The 27,643-nt window shown below is 39.6% G+C and overlaps 1 protein-coding gene across 3 annotated transcripts in view; it reads right to left on the reverse strand.

The window, feature by feature from the left end:
- LOC124856714 (low-density lipoprotein receptor-related protein 1-like) overlaps nucleotides 1–27,643 on the reverse strand; it is a 149,324-nt gene that overhangs the window by 93,801 nt on the left and 27,880 nt on the right. For all 3 annotated transcript variants that reach the window (XM_047347470.1, XM_047347471.1, XM_047347469.1), the window contains exons 2-3: nucleotides 21,087–21,209; nucleotides 2,248–2,385 (exon numbers count right to left, since the gene is read on the reverse strand). In XM_047347470.1, the coding sequence (XP_047203426.1) occupies nucleotides 2,248–2,385; nucleotides 21,087–21,209 (261 nt within the window). The remainder of the gene's footprint in view (nucleotides 1–2,247; nucleotides 2,386–21,086; nucleotides 21,210–27,643) is intronic.

Raw genomic sequence — 27,643 nt, forward strand, 5'->3', positions numbered from 1 at the left:
ATGAATAGCTAAAGTTATACCTAATCATGAATTCATTATGGGGTATTTTCAAAAGCTGAATAAGATTGTTCCCTTAAAATACATTTTGACATCTAAGCAAACCTTTTTTGATCTTAACAGCATAGCATCATCATTATCTCGACAACTAACAAACCTTAGTAGAAGTAATTAAATGTGTAAATGTTCAGATGTGAGATTATTAGATGCACAACACAAATATTAGCTGACTTAATCAGAAAACATGGCCACATTTGATGCACAACTGTCACTCAAAACATCCAGCATGTTGAGGTGAGTGAATCTTGAGGTGAGAGTATGTCTGCATTAAGTACCATTAGGACAATTAACATTCTTACTGGGTCATTGGTGCAACATTTGCAAAGCAGTGGTACCAATGTGGGGTTTATATATCATCTCAGACTTGCAACATTTATGCTACAAAATTCTGTGACTTATTCAAAACCTCTGTTCTAGCAAGGCTTAGCTGGAGATCAAATCAGGGTTTGCTATCAGAAGCATGCTGGAGCATTAGATCCTGAGATGTTTGAAGTGTGATTTTCTGTTGGGTATGTATTTTCACAAATGTTTTGCTGTTTATTTTGTTCCTTAGGTCTTGCTTTCTTACGTTAATTTCTCTGAACTCATTATTCTTAGGTGTTTATTCAGTTTATTCTTTTGTGTTTCATTGTTGTGATCCTTTCCCATTCAGTATGATTCCTCTCAGATCCTTGTATCTAAGTTCTGCTCATCTATATTAATTAGTCTCCCTCCTTCAGCTGCCCTGCCTTTCCTCTGCCACAGCTGATTCACATCTCCTCTCATTGGACTTCTGGTTTGCTTGCTATTTCTCCACCCTTTCCTCAGTATTTAAGCTCCTGAATTTTTCTGTTTGTTCCTGGCTGGTTTCTTCCATTACCTCCATTCTCTGCTCTGCCTTACTGCCTTTTAATGCCCGGTCCAGTTCCTGAGCTTCCTATCGGTCCTCCATATGCAGGACAATTTTTTGTAAGTTTTCTTTATTTTTATTTTTAAAGTGTTACGGCCTTGTTAGGTCTTTGGTTGTTTTTTTTTTTTTTGTTCAGAAGTTTGGAATTTGGCCTGCTGCAGGTGGTGCCTAATTAGGTTGGCCTAATTGCTGCTACTGCTTAAAAGCTGCCATGTATGCAGCACAAGGGAGGCTCTCTCCCCTGCTATTCCACCCCCGTTGGTTTGGTTGTAAGATTGGTTTTTGGCTTTAGGTTATTGTTGGTTATTTCTGGACTTTGATTAATCTTAATTTTGGTTTTTCATTTCAGGTATTTCTTTTTAGGTTTCATTTCTTTAAATAAATAATCCTTTTGTTTTGTGAGAAAATTCTTGTGTGGTGTCTTTTAATGTTACCCCACCAAATGAGCCTGGTGGACGTAACATAAAGCATTATGCTTCATCTCAGGTCTTTATTACATTTGAGTCCTTCATAAAAGTAAGGCATAACAATTATAGAGTGATCGGGGTAGATCACTCTTTTTTTTTTCCTTAGTTGGATGGTGGAAGGGTGTCTTGTTTTTTTCTCTGAGAAAATGTGGTTGCCATGTGAAAGATTGGTCTAATTTCTTTCTTGGTAAAAGTTTGTGTTGGTGTGGGCAGGCCCCTACTCACTAATACTGTCAAAGACATAAAAAAAAATGAAGTAGGAAAAGTGTAACTGAGTATTCAGCTAACTTTATTTATTAACCCTCTTTGGCTTTTTCAATAATGATAATAACTAATACAAAACTGGTGAACATTTTTACATCAACTCCATTTATTGTGCCAGCTTTGATCATTTCTGTTTGTTAATCTTTAACACATGTGATATATGATAGAGGAAGTTTGAGTTCTGTTACCTTGGTTTTTTTGTATAATCAAATTATATTGGGTGTTTTTTATAATTTGGTTACTATTTGTTCCAGTTTCAGTCAGCTAAGTCAGCATTTTTTAAAAACAAAGACATTACATTCCATACAGTCATCATAAACAAGTTCCTAATTTCAGTTTTCAGAACAACCGACTTCCCTGATTTGTGCTGAAAGAATAAAATGGGTCAGTTTTGTTCTATACTGAGAATGTCCAGCTTTCAAAGCAAACTGCATGCTGCTGGGACTTGATACATGGCACTATGCTTAGTTTAACACAGACGTGATATTCATGTACAAAGTCTTTGCATATTTCATATTTAAAAAAGTGCATATATGCTTACGTATAACCTAATGATGAACGAGACATTACCTCTGCAGTGAGGTCCCTCATCCCAGCCGTCAGTGCAGTCCGAAACCCCGTTGCATAGTTTGCTCATGTGGATACACAGCTCCGTCCCCACACACTGGTACTCATTGGGTGGGCATTGCGAAACAGTGCTGTGTGGGCCTGAGGGAAGATGACAACAAAAGTACTTAGCATACAGTGACAAACAGAGGTGTTAAGTTGCATTATACGCACTACCCTAAACAAAACTTGACAACTTAATAATTAATTGCTCCGACGCAAACATCTGTCAGTGGCAACAGTAGTCAAGTTTACAGAAATCAAAGTGAGACAGTTTAGATTTTTTATTTGCTATTTTTGAATTACAACAGTATGGTGTATGAGTTGATGTTGAGCTCCAATCAAATCCACCAATCACTCAACGGCCTTTATAAAAAAGAAATCAGTCTTCATAAAGCACTATCTGCCCCCTCAGTCTCCCTTTATTCTGGAGTTGGGCACGTAGTGAATCAGGCAACATATTTGTTAGGGTGAGTGAATGAACCAGAAAAGTGTCTTTGACCTCTAATCAACATGAAATCTGAGCACCATTTATCTAAAATCAGTTGTGTTTGCTTTTCTAAGTTCCCAATTATTTTTTAAAGAGATGAAACCAAACAAGATGATCCAAAAGATCACAGGAGGAAACAAGAGTCATCAGCATAGAGCTCTATTTTCCTAAAAAAAAATGACAAGAGTTACAAATTAAGAAATTATCAGTTCTATTGTGTAATGTCATATAACATTTTCTATTTATCCATCTGGATGCGTGTATGTTTTGCATTTGCAGCTCCATAAACAGCAAACTGCAAGGTGTTGTGTATTTTGTCAGAGCCAGCATTACCTTCTTCATCAGTTGGGGCTAAGTAACCTATCTGTTGGATCACATATACGGGCAAGCCTTCGCTCCCCACATGCATCAGGGAAACTTAATCACACATGGTCCTGCCAGTAAGCTTCCTCCAACCCTTTTCTACCGTAACCACCACAAAGTAAAAGGCCAAGAGGAACCTGGGGTCAAAGACGGATCTGGAACAGTATAGATGAGGATGAGTAATATCTTGGACAAAGAGGATTTGATAATGTGTTTTTTAATGTTTGCTTCAAAATTCATTATAATAACTCTCCTTCTGGAGCTGGTCTTATTTTTTCCTGATGACTAATATTGACCAGTCCTTCAGTTGCTGCCAGATAATACTAGTCAGTAGTTGGCTCACTAAAAATCATCAAAGGGGCCGTAACAGATTTGGACTATAAGTAAAGAAAATGAGGATATATTTTTTTTGTCCAAATGACCTATTGTAATTAATTGGCTAATCAAGTCAGATTACCCCACACAGCAAGCAATAGTGTAAGAGATCTTCAGCAGTTTATATTTGATCACTTTCTATCAGCTATTTATCACCAAACACAAAGCAATAGCACAGGTGAAATACAATGTTTAATACAGATCTGTATAAAATCCGCTTTTCTTTAACATAATTTACAAAACACATCAAATGTTTCTGCTGAGTGACAAATCAGCCTCCCGGCAATATCACTAAAGATGGGATTTTTCTTTTGAAGAAAAACTTTTGACTGTGGAAAGTCACACTAAGAACCAGAGGGTACGTTTATTTATTCATGCAAGCTGCCTAAAAGCAGAGTATTCTAGATTAGACTAATTTCCCCCAGGCAGAGTGAAGTTAAGTGGCTGTCAGATGCTGCCCTGCCTGGCCCACCTGGGCCTCCCTTCAGGCAACAAGCTGAATTGATAAAACAGACTTCTGCACAATGCTCTGCAGCAGCACTGAAAGGAAAAGTCTCTTTATTTTACACTTATTCCTGATATATCCTCAGTGTGAGGTACATGAGTTTCCAATGCCACCTTTGGTACTCTGATATTATTTTTTTCTATTTTAAGTAAGAATAAGCCTTTGGTTTCATGTTTGTTTAATGTAGATGTAGTTTCCTGAAAAACTACTCATTTTGAGATGGCTCATTAAAGCCACTAGACATGCATATTGCGTAAATTCAAACTCACCACAGATATGGTTTGTTCCCAATAGAACAACAGAAAGAAAGATGTTCTCTGAGGGGAGTGAAAATAAATAAGGGCAAAAGTGTTCTTCTAGACACAATACATCTGACTGCCTCAAGAGGAAACGGACCGTTTTTCTCTATATGATCTTATTCCTGACCTCTTTTTTCCTGGATGAAATTTCTGGCCTTGTGACTTTTGGTAGAATTTGATCCCCAGCCCAGTGACTCATTACACTCATCTTCCAATAAGTCTACAGTATGCCCGGCCACAACTCTCCCTGCTAACTGCTCCACTCAAACACTGACGCAACAATTTGAAACATAAGCGACATTAGATGTTTAGTAGCATTTTGACAATGCTATCAGAAGAGTTATGGATATCATAGCTCAAAGTAGAATGTAAAGGAGACTATTTTCTTTGGTGCAAAATAACACCCTTATTTTTTGTGTGCAAAATATTAGACCTTTCTTTTGAAAACCCTTTTGAAAGAGTATAAAGAGGAACACAATTCATTGTTAGCTTTTGTAAGCCTAAAGCTGAACTAGAGCAAGGAAAGTAGCCTAGCAGTAAGGGAGCATAGAAAGCATTAAAGCTAGGCTACTTTTGCAGTCTGGAGGAGACAGCAAAACTTTCTCTGTAACTTGAAATGATTTGGTTATTAACTATTGATTATTAAAAAAATAAAATAAAAACATATAAGGAAAATTATTTGTATTTATTATTCTTGATTCCATTTCCTTTGTCTAAAAGTGTCATTCATTTGTCTATTATCCATCTGCCCGTCCATCCGTCCATCCATCCATCCTCCGTCCGTCCGTCCGTCCGTCCGTCCGTCCGTCCATCCATCCATCCATCCATAAGTTCATTGTAAAAATCTTTATTTTTATTTAAAATTTGCTGGTTATGACAGATAGGTAGAAACTCAAAGTTAAATGTAAGTTCATACTGTTTGGTCAAAGTTACATGCTCTTTTTGGAAATGTTATAGTAAAACCCCTGGTTGATGTGAAGGGTGATCAATACAATTGATTTTCACAACAAAATAAAAAATGACTCGAAATAAAGACAAACTAGTAAGTAACCTATGAAATTTTGACTGTGTAGACCAAAGCAAAATAGGACACTACTGTAGCATACCACTCTTTTAAAACTTATTTTTTAAATGTTGAACTCCATGTATCATTTTCTTCCACTGTATTATTTTGCTTTACTTAGTGTTGGTTTGCTGATGTTATGTAATAAAAGGGGAAAAAGTTCAAAGGAGGGCACTGTAAAACCTGTTGCAATAAGGCCAAGTTTTTTTCTTAGACTAATATTTTAAACCAATCACATTCTCTTTTTCTGCATGGAAACAGTCCATACCTCCCTACAGCACTCTTCTCTTCTTTATATCTCCTCCCTTATATTTTTTCTCCAACATCTGCTGACTCATTTACAGTAAACGTTTAAATGGGAAGCCACTGTGTGGAACAGGAATGCTGTTTCTTAGGAGGCAGAAAGTAAAAGTGACCAAACGTAGACAGCCAAGCCATAAGACCATGTGGGACACCTCATCCAAAGAAGGTGGACAAAAGGGTTCATTCTAGCGGGGTCCTGGCAGCAAGGGTGGGAGTCACAGTGGAAAAAGGCATTGCTAATTTAAAATAAAAAATTCATTCAACATCCCTCCACTGTGAGTGAGCCAAGTTAGAAAGCACAGAGCTTTGTTTTTTGATGGCATGCTTTTATTTAGACTGGGCCCTAATTATGGCGTCGTTATTGCATCCACACATATCATATGAGCAAGCGTGCAGTGACCTAACAACAGCCTTACAAAATCTTCGATTAAAGTATATAAAGATAAGAAGTAATTAAAAAAAGACAATAATGAGCTCTGGGAAATAATGAAATGATGAGATGCCACACTGAAGAATTATATTATATAAAAATAGGTTTCACAACTGACCATCAAATCTACAGAATCTTGAGAAATACAGTTGCAACTATGCTTCAAAAAACAAAGGCCAATAGTTTGCTTAATATAATCAAAGCAGCAAAAGGAAACAAAAGAAATATTGACAAACTCCTTAAAAATGAAAAAAATTGCCTCAAACACCGTGCCCTTCCAGTTCTTTAGTCTGTGATGCATCACCCTTTAGCTTGACACATGTTAATGACGAACAGGTAAAAAGCATTATAGCAAAATTTAAGAATAGTAAAGCAAAAGACTTGTATGGGCTGGATAATGTATTTCTAAAAACTCATTAAGAATATCTGGCCACAGTTCTAACCAAAACAATAAACTGGGTAATCAAAGACAGCATATTTCCTGCTGCATTAAAAGTGGACATTGTTACACCTGTATATTAGTCGGAAGATTTGACAGGTTACTAACTATTTGGGCCGTCTTCCCTGCCATCTCCAAAGTCTATAAAAAGGTTGTAGTGGCACAGCTAACTGAACATCTAGATACCCGTGCTCTTCTATATCCATTGCAATTTGGTTTCAGAAAGACATATTCTACAGAACAGCTTGTTCCTACTTCATAGAAGTGATTAAATCAAAATTAGACCAAGGAGGGGTTGTAGGAGGTAGGAGGTCTTTCCAGATTTGCAAAAGGCTTTTGATACAATCAGTCACTGTACCTTAATGTGTAAATTAGCATATTATAAACTGTCTAATCAAACAATAAACAGTTTAAATCTTACCTCGATGGCAGGAAACACTGTCTCCTTTTAAGGGCTGCATCAAGGGAGTTTCACAGAGCTTGATTTTAGGGCCTCTTCTGTGTGCGGTACTAATATTATCATGTATGCGGATGATACTGTTCTGTCAACTCATGAGGCAAATTATTTTGAAGTGACGATGAAATTAGTAGGGAATTGAAGAAGGCTGCTGATGGCTTGCTAAATTCTAGTCTCACATAAAAGTCAGCATCCCAAATTGTAGGACCTCTTTAATAAAACAGCTGTTTCTATTGTTGCCATGAGTCACTGGAATAATTTGCCAAATGAGATTATAACATGTAATAGTTTTAAAATTTTTACACATCTGGCAAAAATGGCTATTAAATCTTACCTGAATGGCAGGAAATTTGGCTAGTATCTTAGCAAATCTGCACCCATTAGTGATGAATGTATGTGAGCAAAACTATAGTGAGATGCAGATCATGATGTTTTTGGATATGTAGAGTATGTAAAGAAATGTTTTATGCACTGGTTTATCATGCATTTACAATCTCAGTTAAATTGTATTTAATTAACATTAACCTGTCGAGGGACTGCAGGTGGAAATGAGCATTTCTGCTACAACCCGGCAACACATTTCTTTCCTTTTGAAAAGGTCAATGAAATGTTGTCCATTGTCCCTATGTAAATATAAAGGTCACCATCATCACAAGAAAGTGTGCAAATGAAGGTGCAATTGGTTCTGTTTTGAGGGCAGAGATTTAACCACTCTTCTTATGCAGAACAAGAGATTGCCTCATTTCTAGAGACGTTCCCAAATACTGCCAGAGATTACCCTGCTTCCATACATAACTGAGCCAATAAACATGCTTCAGCTCTATTTCAAATCTAACAATGTTATTCCAATTAATATATTAAAAAAACTGGCATCTTTGTACCTTCTATTTATATCTGGAGAGGCAGTTCCAGTTAGTAATGTTGAAAACCCTAACAAAGCCATTTTTCAAACAACAAGACCAGATTGAGGTAATGCAGGATTTTTAAAATCTTGTATGAATTGAGTCTATAAGCCACAGCACACGGCGATGGATCACATGTTCAGTTCCAGGCCAAGGGAAGGAGGGGTTGGGGGTAGTTTATTGTAGGTCTAGTGAAGTAAGGCCATTGTTTGGATCACGCAAATCGGCTGTGACTCCCTGCAAAATAGACTGAGCCAGGGTGTTGTAAGAAGCCTCACGTGTGAAGCCTTACTTGAACCAACAGCCACATGGGTGAGACTGGGGCTGACAAGCAGGGGGTGGGAGGTAACAAGGCACCAGTCAGGGAAGTGATGGAAGGGCACTAGCTTCAATATGTCTTGCCCCTCAAATTGAAATGCTTGTAATACTGTAAGATGATAGGAGTATAATATCATTCTGTTAAAAGGAGTTCTTAACATAGTGACTAAGGGCAAAGCCCTAAAAGGTCAGTAATATGTCCCCCACAGGTTTTGTCTGAGATTCAGTGACTATGAAGAAATGAATAAATTAGTATTTCAATAATTTAATCAATATGATATTTCTAGTTGTGCACACATGTAGACCAAAAGTGAGCACACACTAAAGTTTTGTATCGCCAACACTTAAGAAGTTGCATGTTCCCCGTGTATGAACACCTTTTCTTTAGGTACCCCAAACTCCTCCCACAGTCCAAAAACCTGCATTTCAGGTTCTTTGTAGATTCTGAATTAGCCTTCGCATAAACAGTGGTCTTGGCAGGATACGGCACAAATAAAGGTTTTTTTTATATCAGAAGGAAGAAAGCCAACTGTGAAGAACAATGAGGCTATTTGCTGCCTTCAGTTTGAACACAACTACTTTGTACTACTGTATATCAGAATCAGAATCAGCATTATTGCCAAGTTCGTACATACAAACAAGGACTTTGCCTCCGGTACACTTTTGTTCTATTTTTGCATTACAGAATATAATAATTTACAATTTACAATGTACAATATACAATGTACAATGCAATGTTCTCCATTACAGAATATACAAATTTACAATTTACAATGTACAATATACACATATCTAATAAAAAAAGGTGCATTTGCAACATCTGTATGCTGTTGTTTTGTACTCTATTAAATGTTCTGGGGGAAGAAACTGTCTCTGTGGCGGCTAGTTTTAGCAAACAGTGCTCTGTAGCGGCGGTCTGAAGGTAAAACTCTAAACAGTTTATGTGCAGGGTGTGTGGGGTCTGCAGAGATTTTAGCAGCTCTTTTCTTGACCCTAGACCTGTATAAGTCCTGGATGGAGGGAAGGTCAGCTCTGATTATTCTCTCTGCAGTCCTGATTATTCGTTGCAGTCTGGACGTCCTGTTTTGTGGATGAGCCAAACCACACTGAGATGGATGAAGACAGGACAGATTGAATGATGGCAGTGTAGAAGATGACCAGCAGCTCCTGTGGAAGGTTGAACTTCTTGAGTGGCCTCAGGAAGTACAGTCTCTGCTGGGCCTTCTTTCGAACAGTGTCTATGTGTGAAGACCATCTCAGGTCCTCAGAGATGGTGGTTCCTAAGAACCTGAAGTGGTCCACGGCCGATACAGTGTTGTTGAGGATGGTGAGGGGGGTGTATGGGGGTGGTGTTCTCCGAAAGTCCACCACCATTTCCACAGTCTTGAGTGGGTTCAGTTCAAGGTAGTTCTGACCGCACCAGTGGACCAGCCGATCCACCTGCTGTCTGTATGCAGACTCATCACCGTCCTGGATCAGACCAATGACAGTGGTGTCGTCTGCAAACTTAAGGAGTTTCACGGACGAGTCCGCTGAGGTGCAGTCATTTGTGTACAGAGAGAAGAGGAGTGGGGATAGAACACACGCCTGGGGGGCACCAGTACTTATTGATCTGGATCGGGAGAAGATGCTCCCCAGTCTCACCTGCTGCTGTCGGTCCGTCAGGAAGCTGTTGATCCACTGACAGGTGGAGGCTGGGACGTTGAGCTGGGTGAGCTTCTGGTGGAGGATGTCTGGTATGATGGTGTTGAAGGCCGAGCTGAAGTTTACAAACAGGATCCTGGCGTACGTGCCTGGGTGGTCGAGGTGTTGCAGGATGAAGAGTAGACCTAAGTTAACAGCATCATCTGCCGACCTGTTTGCTCGGTAAGCAAATTGCAGGGGGTCCAGCAGGGGGCCTGTGATGTCTTTCAGGTGCTTCAACACCAGCCGCTCAAAGGATTTCATGACCACAGACGTCAGGGCTACAGGCCTGTAGTCATTTAATCCTAGGATGGTGGGTTTCTTGGGAACCGGGATGATGGTGGAACGTTTGAGGCAGGAGGGGACCTCACATTTCTCCAGTGACTTGTTGAAGATCCTTGTGAAGATCGGAGCGAGTTGATGTGCGCAGGCTTTCAGGTACGATGGGGAGACGTTATCAGGTCCTCCAGCTTTCTTTGTTTTCATGCGCTGAAAGAGCCTGTTTACCTCTTCCTCTGAGATCTTTAGTGCAGGCAGAGGATCTGATGGTGGGGGGTTGGTTGCTTTATGGGAGGAATTTGTTCCTGAATGGGATGTAGAGGGGATGATTTGAGGTGTGAATGGCTTCTTGTCATGTCTGCAGTAGAAGCACATATCCACATGGTGCAGCAGTCATCACACAATAACCAGAATCAAAGTCTAAAAAAGATTTAAAAATGTAATTATTTTGATACCTTTAAAATGATCCATAAGACTGTCTCCATGGGTTAAAGTCATTTTAATGAGATGCCAGATAAAGCGCCGCAGTGACCACAGTATTTCCCCCCTGGGAAGTGCAGCACTACTAGAAGAGCACTGTCTCTCCTCCTTACCCACCTGTTGCTGTACACTGCCAGTCAGCTGGCTAAAACAAAACAATACCTTTCCTTGGCTTACAAGAAAGAATAATTTGCCGTTTGGAAGCATTTATTTAGATGGAAAGCTCAGACTATCATGGTATGAGTACAGATGATAAGTTAAGAATGGCATGTCTGTAAAGTAGCAGACTGCAGGCTGGCTCCAGGAGAAGATAACATGACAAATTAACCATATAGATTTGGCTGTTATACTTGTGTTACTCTGTAAGGAGGACAATAGGAACTGGTGTACAGTATATAAAAGAGCTGCACATCCAAACCCAAACCCCACTATGAATTCAGTAAATGAAAACTGCTTAAATCATCTGCAGTCTTGCCCTCCTTTTTCCCTCAATAAGGCAGTAAAGGTTTTACTTTCCCCTATATGACCTGATCTTCACAGACTAGTGGTCCCCTTAGTGGGATGCTGTTGCACCACATGGCCCATTCTCAGATGCAGAACCCAGATCATCAGCCAGCAGCCCTGAGGCACCCAACGACCTTCCCCTCTAGCCCATCCTGCCAGCTAAACAAAACTCCAAACAACTAGGACATGGCACCAAAAAACAAAACCCAACAAACTCAATGTGTTGCTGAGTCTGAGAGTGGACAGATGGTATATCCTGGGTGTTGGTAGCTTGATGTTTGCCCTCCGCAAAGCCATGTCAATCATGGACAGCAGAGAGAGCACAGCAAGCACCACAGAGCAGGGGAGATACCCACTTCTCAGCACTGTTTATGTCAGATAGCGATCCCATAAACACTTCAGCCAGCAGGTGGAAAACAACACACTGACCTGCAACTCAAACAGCACCTGTAGCACCTTTTTACAACAATATGTTGAAATTTAAACTTTTCTGACAGCCATAGATCACAGTGCTTGTTTTCATCCAGAAATGTGCAGTGCAGTGCACTCTGTGTTTGGTAGCTGTATCCTTGGCTCTACTCGCCTTCCAAGACATCAACAGCACATTTTTATTCCTTCATGGGGGGTGGGAGGGGGGCTTTTTGGCCAGCTGGCAGGCTTACAAGCAAAGCAGGAAGGCTAAATCCAGCCCCCCTCACAGGCACAGCAAACTGGGTCTTCTCAAAACACACAAGCCCCAGTGCTCCTTGGGGGCAGAGCCACCACTGAGCAAACAGTTTGATCAGCAAACTACAGGTCCTTCTCAAAATATTAGCATATTGTGATAAAGTTCATTATTTTCCATAATGTCATGATGAAAATTTAACATTCATATATTTTAGATTCATTGCACACTAACTGAAATATTTCAGGTCTTTTATTGTCTTAATATGGATGATTGTGGCATACAGCTCATGAAAACCCAAAATTCCTATCTCACAAAATTAGCATATCATTAAAAGGGTCTCTAAATAAGCTATGAACCTAATCATTTGAATCAACAAGTTAACTCTAAACACCTGCAAAAGATTCCTGAGGCCTTTAAAACTCCCAGCCTGGTTCATCACTCAAAACCCCAATCATGGGTAAGACTGCCGACCTGACTGCTGTCCAGAAGGCCACTATTGACACCCTCAAGCAAGAGGGTAAGACACAGAAAGAAATTTCTGAACGAATAGGCTGTTCCCAGAGTGCTGTATCAAGGCACCTCAGTGGGAAGTCTGTGGGAAGGAAAAAGTGTGGCAGAAAACGCTGCACAACGAGAAGAGGTGACCGGACCTTGAGGAAGATTGTGGAGAAGGGCCGATTCCAGACCTTGGGGGACCTGCGGAAGCAGTAGACTGAGTCTGGAGTAGAAACATCCAGAGCCACCGTCCACAGGCGTGTGCAGGAAATGGGCTACAGGTGCCGCATTCCCCAGACCTGGGCTACAGAGAAGCAGCACTGGACAGTTGCTCAGTGGTCCAAAGTACTTTTTCCGTATGAAAGCAAATTCTGCATGTCTTTCGGAAATCAAGGTGCCAGAGTCTGGAGGAAGACTTGGGAGAAGGAAATGCCAAAATGCCAGAAGTCCAGTGTCAAGTACCCACAGTCAGTGATGGTCTGGGGTGCCGTGTCAGCTGCTGGTGTTGGTCCACTGTGTTTTATCAAGGGCAGGGTCAATGCAGCTAGCTATCAGGAGATTTTGGAGCACTTCATGCTTCCATCTGCTGAAAAGCTTTATGGAGATGAAGATTTCATTTTTCAGCACGAACTGGCACCTGCTCACAGTGCCAAAACCACTGGTAAATGGTTTACTGACCATGGTATCACTGTGCTCAATTGGCCTGCCAACTCTCCTGACCTGAACCCCATAGAGAATCTGTGGGATATTGTGGGTCTTGAGTCTCTCAACGTTGTGAAGAGAACGTTGAGAGACTCAAGACCCAACACTCTGGATGAGCTAAAGGCTGCTATCGAAGCATCCTGGGCCTCCATAAGACCTCAGCAGTGCCACAGGCTGATTGCCTCCATGCCACGCCGCATTGAAGCAGTCATTTCTGCAAAAGGATTCCCGACCAAGTATTGAGTGCATAACTGTACATGATTATTTGAAGGTTGACGTTTTTTGTATTAAAAACACTTTTCTTTTGTGGGTCGGATGAAATATGCTAATTTTGTGAGATAGGAATTTTGGGTTTTCATGAGCTGTATGCCACAATCATCCGTATTAAGACAATAAAAGACCTGAAATATTTCAGTTAGTGTGCAATGAATCTAAAATATATGAATGTTAAATTTTCATCATGACATTATGGAAAATAATGAACTTTATCACAATATGCTAATATTTTGAGAAGGACCTGTACATTGCAATACATACAGGACAAAACTGCAATACCCAAATTAACATAATTCAACACGATGCATCTAATAAATGTTAAAGGTGCCAGTTAGTTGACGAGTTGATAAGATATGGAAGATATCCAAACAGCATTTAAATTACACTGTTTAAACCTTTCTGGCAAAAGAGAACATTCATTTTTCATATTAAGAGCTGAGGTATCACCACTGTGTGTTTAAGATAGGGCTTCTGTTAAACAGGATTTTTCTTTTTAAATAAAGGAAAGATTATTAGTTTACATTTTAAACTATAGCATTACTAAAACAGCAGTCTCTGTATGTATTAGCTAAATCAGATTTTATTTTAAAAAACAGTTTTATTTTAAAGGCGCCGTCTTTGTAGGTTATGTGGAGTTATTTTTAATCACAGCTTTCATGTGCTCTTTATCGGCCTTTCACGTCACTGTTGGGTTCAGGGGATCAACTAATCAGGCCCTAATTATGGAGAACAAGGTTGAAATGAAAAACTAGAATGGTGGAATGGCTGCTTGTAGAGAAGAATTTAGAAAAAACTGCTGTGGTTTCTTAATTTTTCCAGAACTGCAAACTTTGAAAACTTGTGTTTAGCCACAGTCTTTTAATAAAGACACAGGTTACTCGAAAGATAAAACAAACCAACTTTCCTAGACTCTATTAACCCTTCCTGTTATCTATTGAAAGTCCTGCTCTCTCTCACAGCCTCCAAGAATCAAAGGTTGTAGAAAATAAATTTCCTTTGAATACATTCTCACATCTCTAAATACACTATTAATAATAAAAACAGATAACTTGAGTTTTTCCTCAGTTACAACTGCTACAACAAACAGTGTTATTCTTACCGCAAACTGGGGGCAGCTTCTGTATGACGCACTCACTGACCAGAACACGTACAGATATTTCAGCTTTTGACTGGCCAGTGTCAGGTCAGGGCCCTGAAGCTGAAAATCGACAAAATTCAGACGCCAGTCGACTCCTCTGTGCATCTCTAGCCATTGGTTAGATGACCTACTAATTAAAAAAGCCTGGGTGCAATTTCAATCCTCACAAGTTATCCACCAAGTCCAACGGCAGACAGTGATTTTGTTATATGGAGCACTAGAAAAGTAATTTAAGGGACAGATGACTAATTATTATGAAAAAGAACAGCTTAGCAAAGGTCCGAGGGGGATAGGAGAGAAGGATGAGAATAATTGTCATCCTAACGAAAAACAAACCAGCACAGACTCAGGTTAAACAACCGCTGCCAGAAAAAAGTTGGATGTTAAATTATGTAGCTCTGTCACAGGATGCAGTACTTTATTTCTGCTCCTAAGGAAATGCAGGTGCAATAGGAAAAATTATAAACCCCAGGCAGAGCCGGGTGTTCTGCATTTGTTTTGCCCAGCTTTAGAAATGCAAATTAAAATCTTATTATTGTTTATGTTCTTCTTTGTGTTTTCTCAAATTGTTCTTGCCTCCCTTTAAGCGGTGCCCTTGGCCTGGCCGGCTGCCATCAGTGGAGTCCTGCTGAGACTACAGATTGTTCTTTTATTTATTTAAACGCCTTTCACTCTTGTCTTCGCTGAACACAAACCAGAGTTGCTTGTCCTTCGTTAAGCCCCACATTGCCCTCTCCACTGACCGTCCAAAAGAACCTACCACCGGGGATTCAGACCCACCTGACCACCTGCCTTTATAGAATAGACTTATACAGAATTAAGATATTCATTCTGGAAACAAGGCTGCACAGCTTGGGTATGCATGAAAAACAGAATAACTACCATGCAGAAAATTGTAGCAGATGCTCCGGACCCATGAGTCAAAACTTTAACAGATGCAGTCACAACTACAGTGGGTCCTTGTGGGAAAATGGCACTCTTTTTTGTGGAGCAGCATTTCATGTTGATGGGAATCTGAGCTATTAATGGTTCACCTTTTATCCTTACAAAAGGCAATGCATATTTTATAGTTGTCCAGAATATCCATTAGCTATTATCAACCAGCCAAGATTTACTTTTGAAATATGATAGGTCCTTTTAGTTTATTATGAAATTGAAGTTGCTTCACAATGCCTGCCGTAATAAAGTTAGATCAATCATAATGCTTTGCATGCCAGATTTAGCTTGTTATATTTTAAAGTTCAAGTAGAACAACACTAAGCGAGTACGACTCGTTAGGAACGGAGGTACATACACTTCTTCTTCCACCTGTTAGCATGGTGGTGAGGGGTTGATGATGTGGGCTTGTTTTGCAGCGACATGACCTTAGCACCTTGCAGTCACTGATAGGATGATGAACTCTGTGAAACTATATATAGTACTATAAACCAAAGTATTATAGTGTCACAGCAGACCAACCTTTTGTGGTCAATGTATCGGTTGCATTGTGGGGTGAATGGTTGGTCTCTTTATGAGACTAATGCAAACTGTGTGATTAATAGACCTCCAATGCATATTATTCTAACGACACAAAGGAGGCTTGATACCAAAAAGATTATGAATGTCAGACTGAGCTTGATAAGTGCTAATGTTCATCATGACAGTTGGAAAAAAATATTCAGCAAGCATAGCTGGTTCGAAGATGACCAGACAAAGCCTGTATTTCTAAAACAAAACATCTTAGATCTTCTGGTACAATATTAATGTGATAGAAGAAACCAAAGGGGAGGCTGTTAAACACAGGCACAATGAAGAAGTGTTGATAATATGGACTTGTTTTACAGCCAAGGTTCCTGGGCTCCTTACAGTCTTTAAGTCAACCATGCACTCTATTTATAATAAAGCATTCTAGAGACAAATGAGAGTGGCTTCATTTGGTTGGCTGGTTGACTGAGTTGTTGGTTGGTTAATGTCCCATACACCTAGGTAAAGCTCACTCAGTGACACTTATGCAAGTTGTGTAATGAATGGGCCTCCTAAGCTCAGTGTGCTATCAATACATGAGATATTATAAACAAAAAAGAAACCAACCAATTTACTTCCGACTACAATTGCCTTTTTTGACTCTGCTTTCAGACAGATCAGAGACGGGGCACAAGATCAGAGTACTGGTTGGTGGATGCTGAGGCTAGAGCCTTGTAATAAAACAGGAAAATAATTCAAGAACAACAGAAGACAAGGAGGAAATTTATGAAATGTAAAGGCTGATGCCACAAAAGATCATTGCCTGGCTGTGGGACTTGCTGTAGGTTATTGATCTTCTAAAGGTGTGCTGAAACCGAGTCAGAAGCTGCAAAGGACAGTTAAGTTTTACACCCTCAAACTCTGGCAGTTGACCAATCACCTAGGTGAACATCTTTTTATATTTCTCTTGTTGCTTATTAAATAGAAATGCTGCATAATGCTACACAACGGGCATATGAACACATTTCTTCTTAGCTGTTGGTAAATTCCTAGGGTATCCCCATTACGTCGTTCTGACGCAGTACCCCAGTTTAATAGGAACAACACAGTGGGGGTAAGAGAGGAAAGCAAAGCAGCTGCACGACGGTGCCTCACTCAACAGGAAAAAGCGAACCTCCTAAAACAAACTTATGTTAAGGTCTGTTGAGTTATGCTTGTAAAAAAGCTATTCATTTTTGATCACAGCAATACAATGACATGTTGCTAAGTATGTTGTTGGTGCACAGCTGGAAACTCAATAAAATGTTTTTACATGAGATAAATACATGTCTGGAAATCAGCTACTTCTGAAGCAAGCAGCATTTAAGGGTTTTTAAGGTAAAATTTGTAAGCTTCATTTACAGCAGTAGAAATGATCATAATTATATTGGAATGTCATGTACAGGTCACCCAAAGCGTGCATGGAAGTGTGTCTTATTTCTTTTGTGAACCAGGATTGTACCAAGGTTTGGAAAATAATCATAGTTGGCAGAAAGTTGGTGTGGGTTTTGATTTTCCCAGGAGATTTTCTTTATTTACAGAAGAAGAAATATGCAGTATCATGAGAATTTATCAAGAGAGTTAACTTTAGGCTTTATGAGCACAAAGGGAACTCAGAATTCTAAACAAAGTCATTTAGACCAAACCTAAAACCCACCTGTGTGTGGAAAAACTCAAAAAACCCTCCTCCAGTCTATCAGGAATTATCTAAACAATTACACCTTTGACAAAAACACATAAACTTGTTCTTAAAGCAAGAGGGAACAACCATCCCCTCCAAAGACTGGATGTCCATTGACATCTTTCTATATTTGTTCAAGGCTGATCAGTCTTTCAATTAAACCTTCATTAGCCCACATGTCTCATCCAACTTTAGACTGAACATGGACGTTGCAAACCAGTGTTGCTTAATTCATTTGATCAACCCAGACCCTTTAAGTGGGCATCTTTTTACTTTTATGCCACAATTTGTTCTTGTTTGGACAGAAAGGAACTTTGTTATTTCTATGTCTGTTCAATAACAAATAGTTTAAGTGGTTTTTTTTTTTCTTGATCAGAACATTATAAGGTCAGGTCATTCCAGAACCAATGTTTTTATGTTCCTGCTTTTACAAACTTGGCATAAGCTTGTCGGGGTAGCTTGTGATAGATGGTGTTTATGTTGTTTTTGTCCCAAAAGTTTAAAATTTTTATCGGGGATGTAATCCAGAAGGTTCCACAGGTTTCCTAGAAATGATTATATTTAGAGAAACAGTGCCAGATTAGAACAGATTTACTTGGTTCTGCGTATAATAAAAGACGTTTCACTCCTTTCCAGTATGACACAAAAGTCCATAACGCAATGGAAATAATGAACAAGATGACTTACAAATGTAACTATTTTTAATTTTAAGGAAACATTTATTAATTTTGAAAGCAATTAAAATGTCTTGTTTAATGGATGCCAATTTATAACATCTGAAGTCATGTGAAACAATTAGGAGACGAAAGCCAAGGCTGTGATATTCAGCCTGTGAACACCCCTAATAAAGGTGGTTGAGAAAATTCAAGGTTTTGCTTAGCCCAGTTGAGCTTGGTGCCAAATAAATACTGGAGCGTTTCTTGCAGCAGATTCTGACAACGTCCCTGTTTCCAACTGCAGAACCAGCAATTTCATGGGACCTGATTCTTTCAGCCTAAATGTGTGGAGCGGTGTCTAGATAAGGAGCCTGGCACAGCATCAGGAAGAAAAAAAGAGGTCCTACCGAACCACAAGGAAGGTTGGCCCAGCTTAGAGGGGGTGAGGGGAGCAGGTAGTGAGAAACAGCAGGTTTCTCTATTGCTCAAGGCAAACTCTTTATGACTTCCAGACATCTGCTTTCAGAGTCTCATCTGTCTTGGCTGCACCTACAGGTTTTTATGTAAGTTATCATCCTATTTGGGTCAAAAATACGCACTTACGCATATTGCCTTGCAAACGTATTTGTACCTCTCAGATTTTCTGAATTTTGTCTCTCTGCAACCAAAAACATCAAATTTTTTTATTGAGATTTTATGTAACAAACAAACACAAAGAAGCTCATAATTGTGTAGGAAAAGGAAACTGATAGATGGTTTTTATCATTTTTACTAATAAAAATCTGAAATGTCTGCTCTGCAAATGTTTTCAGTTTGCTTTTAATCAAAACCCCCTGAGTAAGAGATATTTTTCATAGTCTGATAATTTCATTATTTTATATTTTCCAGATGATTGCATCCATTCCTGCAATGGACTGGCAACCTGTCCATGGTGTACCCCACCTCTCGCCATTAGACTGCTGGAGATAGGCACCAGCTTCCCCGTGACCCACTATGGAATAAGCGGTGAAAAATGACTGACTGCATTCATTTGTTTGCACACCCCTTTAGTTAGACACCCCTAAATAATTCAGTGAAACAAACTGCCTTCTCAAGTCCCCTAATTAGTAAATGGTTTTTACCTGTGTGTAATTCAATCTCTATAAATACAGCTGATCTGTGAAGGTAAGGTTTAAAGAACATTGGTGAACAAACAACATCATGAGGAACACAGTCAGGGATAAAGTGGTGGAGATGTTTAATGTAGTGTTAGGTTATAAAACATTATCTTAAGCTTTGGACATCTCACAGAGAGCTGTAGAATCCATCATCTGACAATGGAAAAGGTATTGCTCAACTGCAAGCCTACTAAGAGATGACCGTACGCTTAAACTGACAAGCCAGGCAAGCATTACGCAGAGAAGCAGCCAAGAAGCCCTCTGTAACTCTGGAGGAGCTGCCACTCTATTGAGAGAATCTGTTGACATGATGACAAATAGTAGAGGCTTTATGGAAAGCTGGCAGGACATCATCAGCCCTGTTTGAACTGTGCCAAATGGCATGTAGACATAGCCGACATGTAGTAGAAATGGGTGCTGTGCTCAGATGAGACCAAAATTTGACTTTTTGGGCTGCAAACAAAATGCTAGGTGTGGAAGAAAACTAACTTGTGTTTTACCTATACGTTTCATTGAAGCATGGTAAAGGCAGCATCATGTTGTGGGGATGCTTTTCTTTAGCAGGGACAGGGGAGCCATTCAGACTTGATGGGAAGATGGATGGAGCTAAATACAGGACAATCCTGAAAGTAATTTTTTAAAGATTTGAAAGATAGAAGATTTAATCCTGGGGCAGAGGTTCACCTTCCAGCAGGACAACGGCCTTCAACATCCAGTCCGAGCTCCAATGGATTGGTTTAGATCAAAGCATATTCATGTGTTACAATGACCCAGTCAAAGTCAAGATTGAGCTTGAGCTAGTTTGAAAAGGTCCCACCTCAAAACTGTTCACTATTTTGCTCAGATCCATAACATAAAATCCCATTAAAATAAATTAAACAGTTTATGGTTGCAATGTGAGAAAGTGAAACATTGTTCAAGGAGTATAAATAGTTCTGCAAGCCACTGACCATACACAGAACCATGAGATGGTTTAACACTTCTTAACAGTTCTTAAAAACAACTATGAGAACATTGTCTCACATTGCCCAAGACTGTCTTATATGTTGGGGTATGACTGCATTCTCTGTGGATCTAAAGCCAAGAGTAAATCACATCTCACAAGGAAAGGCAAACTTTGTAAATCTCCTAATTAGGCATTACAGACCTGTGTAGTAGCAGCTGGATGCTTCAAGCTTGCAGACAGACCGTTCATTGTTTTCTCTACTTCGCCAGTGGTGAGCCAAATAAAACCAAGAGGCCATCAATCTCAGTGCACTGGCACACAAAGATTTTTAACTAAAGAAGACACTATAATAGTTTTTACCTGTTCTTTGGTCCTGGGATAATATTTTTACCTTAAGTCCTTTTAAGTCATTGGCATGTATTAGTTATTCACATATTTTAAACATTGCTAACAGAAGGCTGAGGATGATATTCCCTTAAAAAAGCTTGAATTCCGTGCAAAGTTGCAATATATGGCATTTAATAACAAAAACAAAAACAAAAAAACGTTTTATACCCCTAAAAATGGCTCAATCATTTAAATTCTGACCCACCTTCCTAATGCTCCTTTATATTTTACCCAAAAATTAACTAAAAAAACCCACGTGGGATATGAAATAATTTGTGTATATTAATTACAGTGATTAATAATCTCTCATGTTTTTGGGCACTTACAAACATCAGGATCCTCATCTGAACCGTCTGGGCAGTCCTTCTCACGATCACAGCGCCAACCTTTAGAGATGCAAGTCACCCCATCCTTACACACAAACTGCTTCGGGCTGCAACTCCTGGGGGCTGGAAAGACAAAAAGATAGTAAGAAATACATAATTTATTCAAAAAGCAGCTTACTGATCTTTAGCCCCAAGATCTTATTAGCACACACTGTCTGTTCGGAGTCAATAGTGGTCCTAATTAGGTTCTGGAAAGGTGCTTACTGGTAAGGAGAATAGGGACAAAATACAAATAGGAAAAAGCATTCTGCAAAATGGTTGCATGTGAATATTCAGGTCAGGTTTCCCAGGCAGCTGGCAGCAAGGAAGCATGGCTGGGGGGCATCAAAAGTGTCCATTTCACTTTTCCGTGATAAGAAGAAAACCTGCCCACAGCCAATTGGCACACAAAAACGCATTACTTCAAGGCCTTCTCAGAAAAACATCACAATTTCAACAAAACATAACAGCTAAGTCGAGCCCCTTAAAGGACTTCTACTGAGTGGTCACTTTGCATGTGACCACTCAGTAGAAAGTTGTAAAAGAAGAGAACCTCGGTTTAACACACAATAGTCTACAGTGTAGGCTAATTTAAACCAGGCTATTGATAGCAAGCCCGATATTTGCTTTGATGACCACAGGCACCAACATCGCCTAAGCGCTTTCCTTACAAGGTCTGAACCACCTGAGGTTTTTGGATGTCCCAACAAACCACTGCTGTACAAAGACAGACTATTGCGCCTTGTTTGCCCTTTTCTGTTTGAGAGGGGAGACAGAGTAAAGGCTGGAGCATTTCTGGGCCAGCAATGGAGATAGTCCCAGAGATTGTGACGATCGAGTCAGCCATTTTTTCCCATGTCTATTTCTCTAATTTACAGTGCCTTGCGAAAGTACTCGGCCCCCTTGAACTGGTCAACCTCTTGCCACATTTCAGGCTTCAAACATAAAGATATAAAATTCTAATTTTTTGTGAAGAATCAACAAGAAGTGGGACACAATCGTGAAGTGGAATGAAATTTATTGGATGTGTCAAACTTTTTTAACAAATAAAAAACTGAAAAGTGGGGCGTGCAATATTATTCGGCCCCCTTGCATTAATACTTTGTAGCGCCACCCTTTGCTGCAATTACAGCTGCAAGTCTCTTGGGGTTTGTCTCTATCAGTTTTGCACATCGAGAGACTGAAATTCTTGCCCATTCTTCCTTGCAAAACAGCTCGAGCTCAGTGAGGTTGGATGGAGAGCGTTCGTCAACAGCAGTCTTCAGCTCTTTCCAAAGATTCTCGATTGGATTCAGGTCTGGACTTTGACTAGGCCATTCCAACACCTGGATATGTTTATTTGTGAACCATTCCAGTGTAGATTTGGCTTTATGTTTTGGATCATTGTCTTGTTGGAAGATAAATCTCCGTCCCAGTCTCAGGTCTCTTGCAGACTCCAACAGGTTTTCTTCCAGAATGGTCCTGTATTTGGCCCCATCCATCTTCCCATCAATTTTCACCATCTTCCCTGTCCCTGCTGACGAAAAGCAGGCCCAAACCATGATGCTGCCACCACCATGTTTGACAGTGGGGATGGTGTGTTCAGGGTGATGAGCTGTGTTGCTTTTACGCCAAACATATCGTTTTGCATTGTGGCCAAACAGTTCGATTGTGGTTTCATCTGACCAGAGCACCTTCTTCCACATGTTTGGTGTGTCTCCCAAGTGGCTTGTGGCAAACTTTAAACGGGACTTTTTATGAATATCTTTGAGAAATGGCTTTCTTCTTGCCACTCTTCTATAAAGGCCAGATTTGTGCAGTGTACGACTGATTGTTGTCCTATGGACAGACTCTCCCACCTCAGCTGTAGATCTCTGCAGTTCATCCAGAGTGATCATGGGCCTCTTGGCTGCATCTCTGATCAGTCTTCTCCTTGTTCGAGATGAAAGTTTAGAGGGACGGCCGGGTCTTGGTAGATTTGCAGTGGTCTGATACTCCTTCCATTTCAATATGACTGCTTGCACAGTGCTCCTTGGGATGTTTAAAGCTTGGTAAATCTTTTTGTATCCAAATCCGGCTTTAAACTTCTCCACAACAGTATCTCGGACCTGCCTGGTGTGTTCCTTGGTCTTCATGATGCTCTCTGTGCTTTGAACAGAACCCTGAGACTATCACAGAGCAGGTGCATTTATACGGAGACTTGATTACACACAGATGGATTCTATTTATCATCATCAGTCATTTGGGACAACATTGGATCATTCAGAGATCCTCACTGAACTTCTGGAGTGAGTTTGCTGCACTGAAAGGGGCCAAATAATATTGCACGCCCCACTTTTCAGTTTTTTATTTGTTGAAAACGTTTGACACATCCAATAAATTTCATTCCACTTCACGATTGTGTCCCACTTGTTGTTGATTCTTCACAAAAAATTAGAATTTTATATCTTTATGTTTGAAGCCTGAAATGTGGCAAGAGGTTGAAAAGTTCAAGGGGGCCGAGTACTTTCGCAAGGCACTGTATGTGGTTTCAAGCAGCAACACTGATATTTTGTCAATATAAATGGGCTAATAAATTTGATGTTTCATCTTTCCATGTTCAGGGCCATTAGCATGAGCGTACTTTATCTGGCCATGACAGCACAAGACAGGTATTGGCCAGTATTTCCGAGGTGTCCTGTGGACACGATAATCTCATGAATAATTTGAATGAATATGCAGGTCAATCAATGTGACGAGGTCTTCTGATTGCATCTGATACTACTGAGATGAAAGTGCATGCATACAATCAGGAAGAACCCTTTGCTCTATAAGAAAAAACATAAAGGCCATACTAAAGTTTGCCACAGAGAATGTAGAAAAAGACCAGGACTTCTAAAACAATGTTCTTCTGACTAAGGAGATTAAAACGGAATTATTTGGTACCAGAGGGGATGAAATGTTTGGCATAAATCATATCCAACATTCCAGGAACTGAGCAAAGCAACAAACAAATCCTGGTGCTTTGTTGATATGAATTTCTACTACTGCCTTCAGGCAGATGTTATATTGTTCCCAAGTCCAGAACTAATCAAAGTTCTTTATTCCCTTTGCTATTAGGCTGTTAAAGGGCCTAAAGGTTTCTTTGTTGTTGTTGTGTGTGTTTATATTTTGTTTTTACTCATACTGTGTTTATATTCGATTAATTAATGATCTTGGTTACTGGATGCAAGTTAGAGGTGAATTTATGGACTGTTAGGCTACAAATGAATTGCCCATTGGGATTAATAAAGTTGTCTGTATCTAGATCTGAATGCAACAGGACCAGGGTCAGGTTTGATGTAGAAGTATAGCCAAATACAAATTACAACAAGAATCACAGTGCAATGAACTAACATGTCATTGTAATAGAAAACACGTTAAAGCTAGAATCTAGCATGCAGCAAGCCAATTTAAAATGTATGGTGTTTACCAAGAATGTATGTCTAATATATTCCCATTTTTAGTTATTTGTAGATATTTGTCATGTAGTGTACTAGTACTGCCTTCTAGTAATAGCCTAATACCTTTAAAGCAGGCCATAGAAAGAAACTCAGGGGGCAGTTTTACTTTTTGGCCATGTGGAGTTACAGAGGGAAATCTACAAAGGGGGCATTCAGTCAAAGGATTTGGGAAAACATACAACTCGGTTAAGTGATCCAGATTTAGGGTTCTGTGTGTTTATGTATTTATTCATTAAAATGCAAATAATTTGGCATGAGACATTTAAAGACAACAAGCATTTCAAACATACAAAGCTGATAATAAATGTATGTATTTAGTAAAAACTCAGCTCACATTTCTATTTCTTCCACTTCCAACATCTGTTACCTTAATTTTAAATAAATATAAAGATTTTGGATGGATGGACGGATGGATGGACTGTGAGATAGGTCATGAAATCCTCTAATAAAAATTACTATTTGTGTTTTTTCCATACTCTGTTTTCCGTTTCTCCTGCCTATCAGGACTTGGAAAATACTTGCACACTGACTCTTCCACACTGGGTGGATTCCCATTAACACAAGTTTTGTTTTTGGAACAATTTCATATCTGATTTTAGAGACACTGAATGAACATGAGGGCATTACCTGAGTGTTTAAAAGAACTGCCACACAAAGTGTGAGAAAAAGGATAGTGGGATGGTGGGATGAAGTGGGATAAACAGGATGACAGCATTTACACGTGCAGCCTCAAACTCCAGGAGTGAGAGGAATCATGAAATGGGCTCAACCCAAATACCATAAATTCAACCTGACATATTACTGCTCAGATTCTCCATCTATCCTCATCTCCACACCACTTTGAACAGAGTGCTTGTACGAGCAAGTAGAGGGGAGTCTTTTCCTCTCTCACAAGTCAGAAGGTTTTGAATTATTCATGATATGTAACTAGGCTCGTGTTGAAATCCTTCCACTTTACTCCTCATCTTTGCACTTTGGTGCATGCCTGTTTGTTTGTTTACAGGGTATCATCACCAGCTGTAGAAGGTGGCAAGATGTGGAGCGAACTGTTCATTCAGATGCTGACATGAGCCAACTCGACGTGTGGTTAACTTTACATTCAGTAATGGCTGTGGGAGGAGCTGGCTCAGTCACAAGCTGCTGCTGACAGAAACATGGCAGCGAGCAGAGGAAGTAGGTCAAGGGGTTAGTTAGCTGGAGGTGAAGTCTCAGAAGGAAAGTAAACGAAATGCAGATGAAGGCCATGGTCTGACTCGGTGGTTGGTGTCTAAGTTAACTAATTCTGACTTAATGTCCAACAATCAAAAATATATAAGGGTTTAAAACATGTTTTAAGGACAAAGGAGAAAGCAGCACAGGATACCTGTTTCTGTCCTTTTTATTTTATCATTAGTATACTATTTACTACTATTTACTATATTTTGTTCTATCATAGCTTCTGTGTCCATGTAGAACAGGTCACTTTGGAAAATGATACCTCGTGTCTGAATGAGATTTACCTGTATAAGTAAAAGCTAAACTAAATCAGTGGAAACACCTGGGGTTGCTGAGCATTTGTTATTATAGGATTTTTTTTTCATAGAAGTCTGTGTTTATTTGCACAAAAGTCTTTACAGGTTTACTGCCTGCTACCAACAACTTTCCTCATAAAATTCATATTGCAAACCAGAAAATATTAAGCATACTCAGTCATAGTAGGTATATAAAGGAAGGAGGCATTTGAACAATTTGTAAAACAGCACATCAATTAGCCTCTTTGCCAGCGTCTTCCCCCATTGTAACCTGACACATTTCCATTCAATCAATTTCCTACCTGTAAGCAAACCATGTTCTACCCATAAGTATTTAACCATCACATAAGGTTTTTTTCTCTTGGTATTTTGGTATTATGATTATTTAGGTTGATAAGTGGTCCCAGAAATGCTTAAATCTTACATATAAAAAAGAAGAAAACAAAATTTCTTTAGCTGGTAGTCTAATGCTTTCTTTGAGCGAGTCAACTTTTATGAAGAATGATAGACTATGACCCTAGATGACCTCCTGCTGGTGGATATTTACTAAAATCAGAATAACATATTTCCTAACTGTAGACTACTGTAGATTATAGAAAATGACTTCAGTTAATCAGTTTTGGAACAGGGTTGCCAAGACAGGTACATATTTATGCATACGAAAAACAAACGGCAGACGGGTCTTCTCCGTACCTGAAAATGCTGGGTACAAAAAGATCAAAACTGCCTAAGAAAAAAATTCAGAAGGGCAACAATTTTGTCTTGTATCAGAAGGATACTTTAGCCAAGTATAAATATTTTTCACTTTATAACACGTTTTGTATGAATAAATATTCTATAGAACCATGTTCCAGCTCGATCTTTAGTAAAAATAAGCATAGACTTGTATGTCATTAATGGTGTTATGCAGAAGTAACAGTGGGTTTAAAAGCTTATAAAGCAGCATTTTAAATGAAAATAATTTTTGTTTTGTTTTTCTAAGATGGTACAACTTGTTTTTGGAAGTAAGCAACAAGAGAGAGGAGACTTACTGCTGAAAAGTAACCCACAGAACTACACTTCCAAAGAAATCAAAATTATCTGTCTATCTATACTCTTGTAAAAGATTTTCTTGGATCAGCAAGGGAGGATGGTAAATGGGTGGGTAGGACATAGGATGAAACACTAGGTGGACTGAAGTAAAGCAATCACAGAGAATGGTTTTTGAAGTACAAATCAAACAGCTCTCATGGGCAGAGTTGGGGCTGAATATCTGTGAATGCTCTGAGCGAAGCTGAAATATTGAGAAGGGATGGTGGAATGTCATACATGCTATCAATAAGGCACCTGGGGTTTTCTACCAAAGTGGAGCCTGCATGAAATCTGGACCAGATTTCAAATCCAGCGTCCTCTTGCACCCATCTGCTTGTGCTCCAGGATGAGCTCAGCCTGTTTGTGAGGAACAGTCCTCTCCTAAAGCAAACACAGGCGTCACCCACACCCCATGCACCATTTCCTCCAACACCCACAGCGGAGCTATAAATAAGTTGTTGGTCTGCCTTGAGAG

The sequence above is a fragment of the Girardinichthys multiradiatus genome, chromosome 20 (assembly GCF_021462225.1).
Source record: "Girardinichthys multiradiatus isolate DD_20200921_A chromosome 20, DD_fGirMul_XY1, whole genome shotgun sequence".
Classification (NCBI taxonomy): domain Eukaryota; kingdom Metazoa; phylum Chordata; class Actinopteri; order Cyprinodontiformes; family Goodeidae; genus Girardinichthys; species Girardinichthys multiradiatus.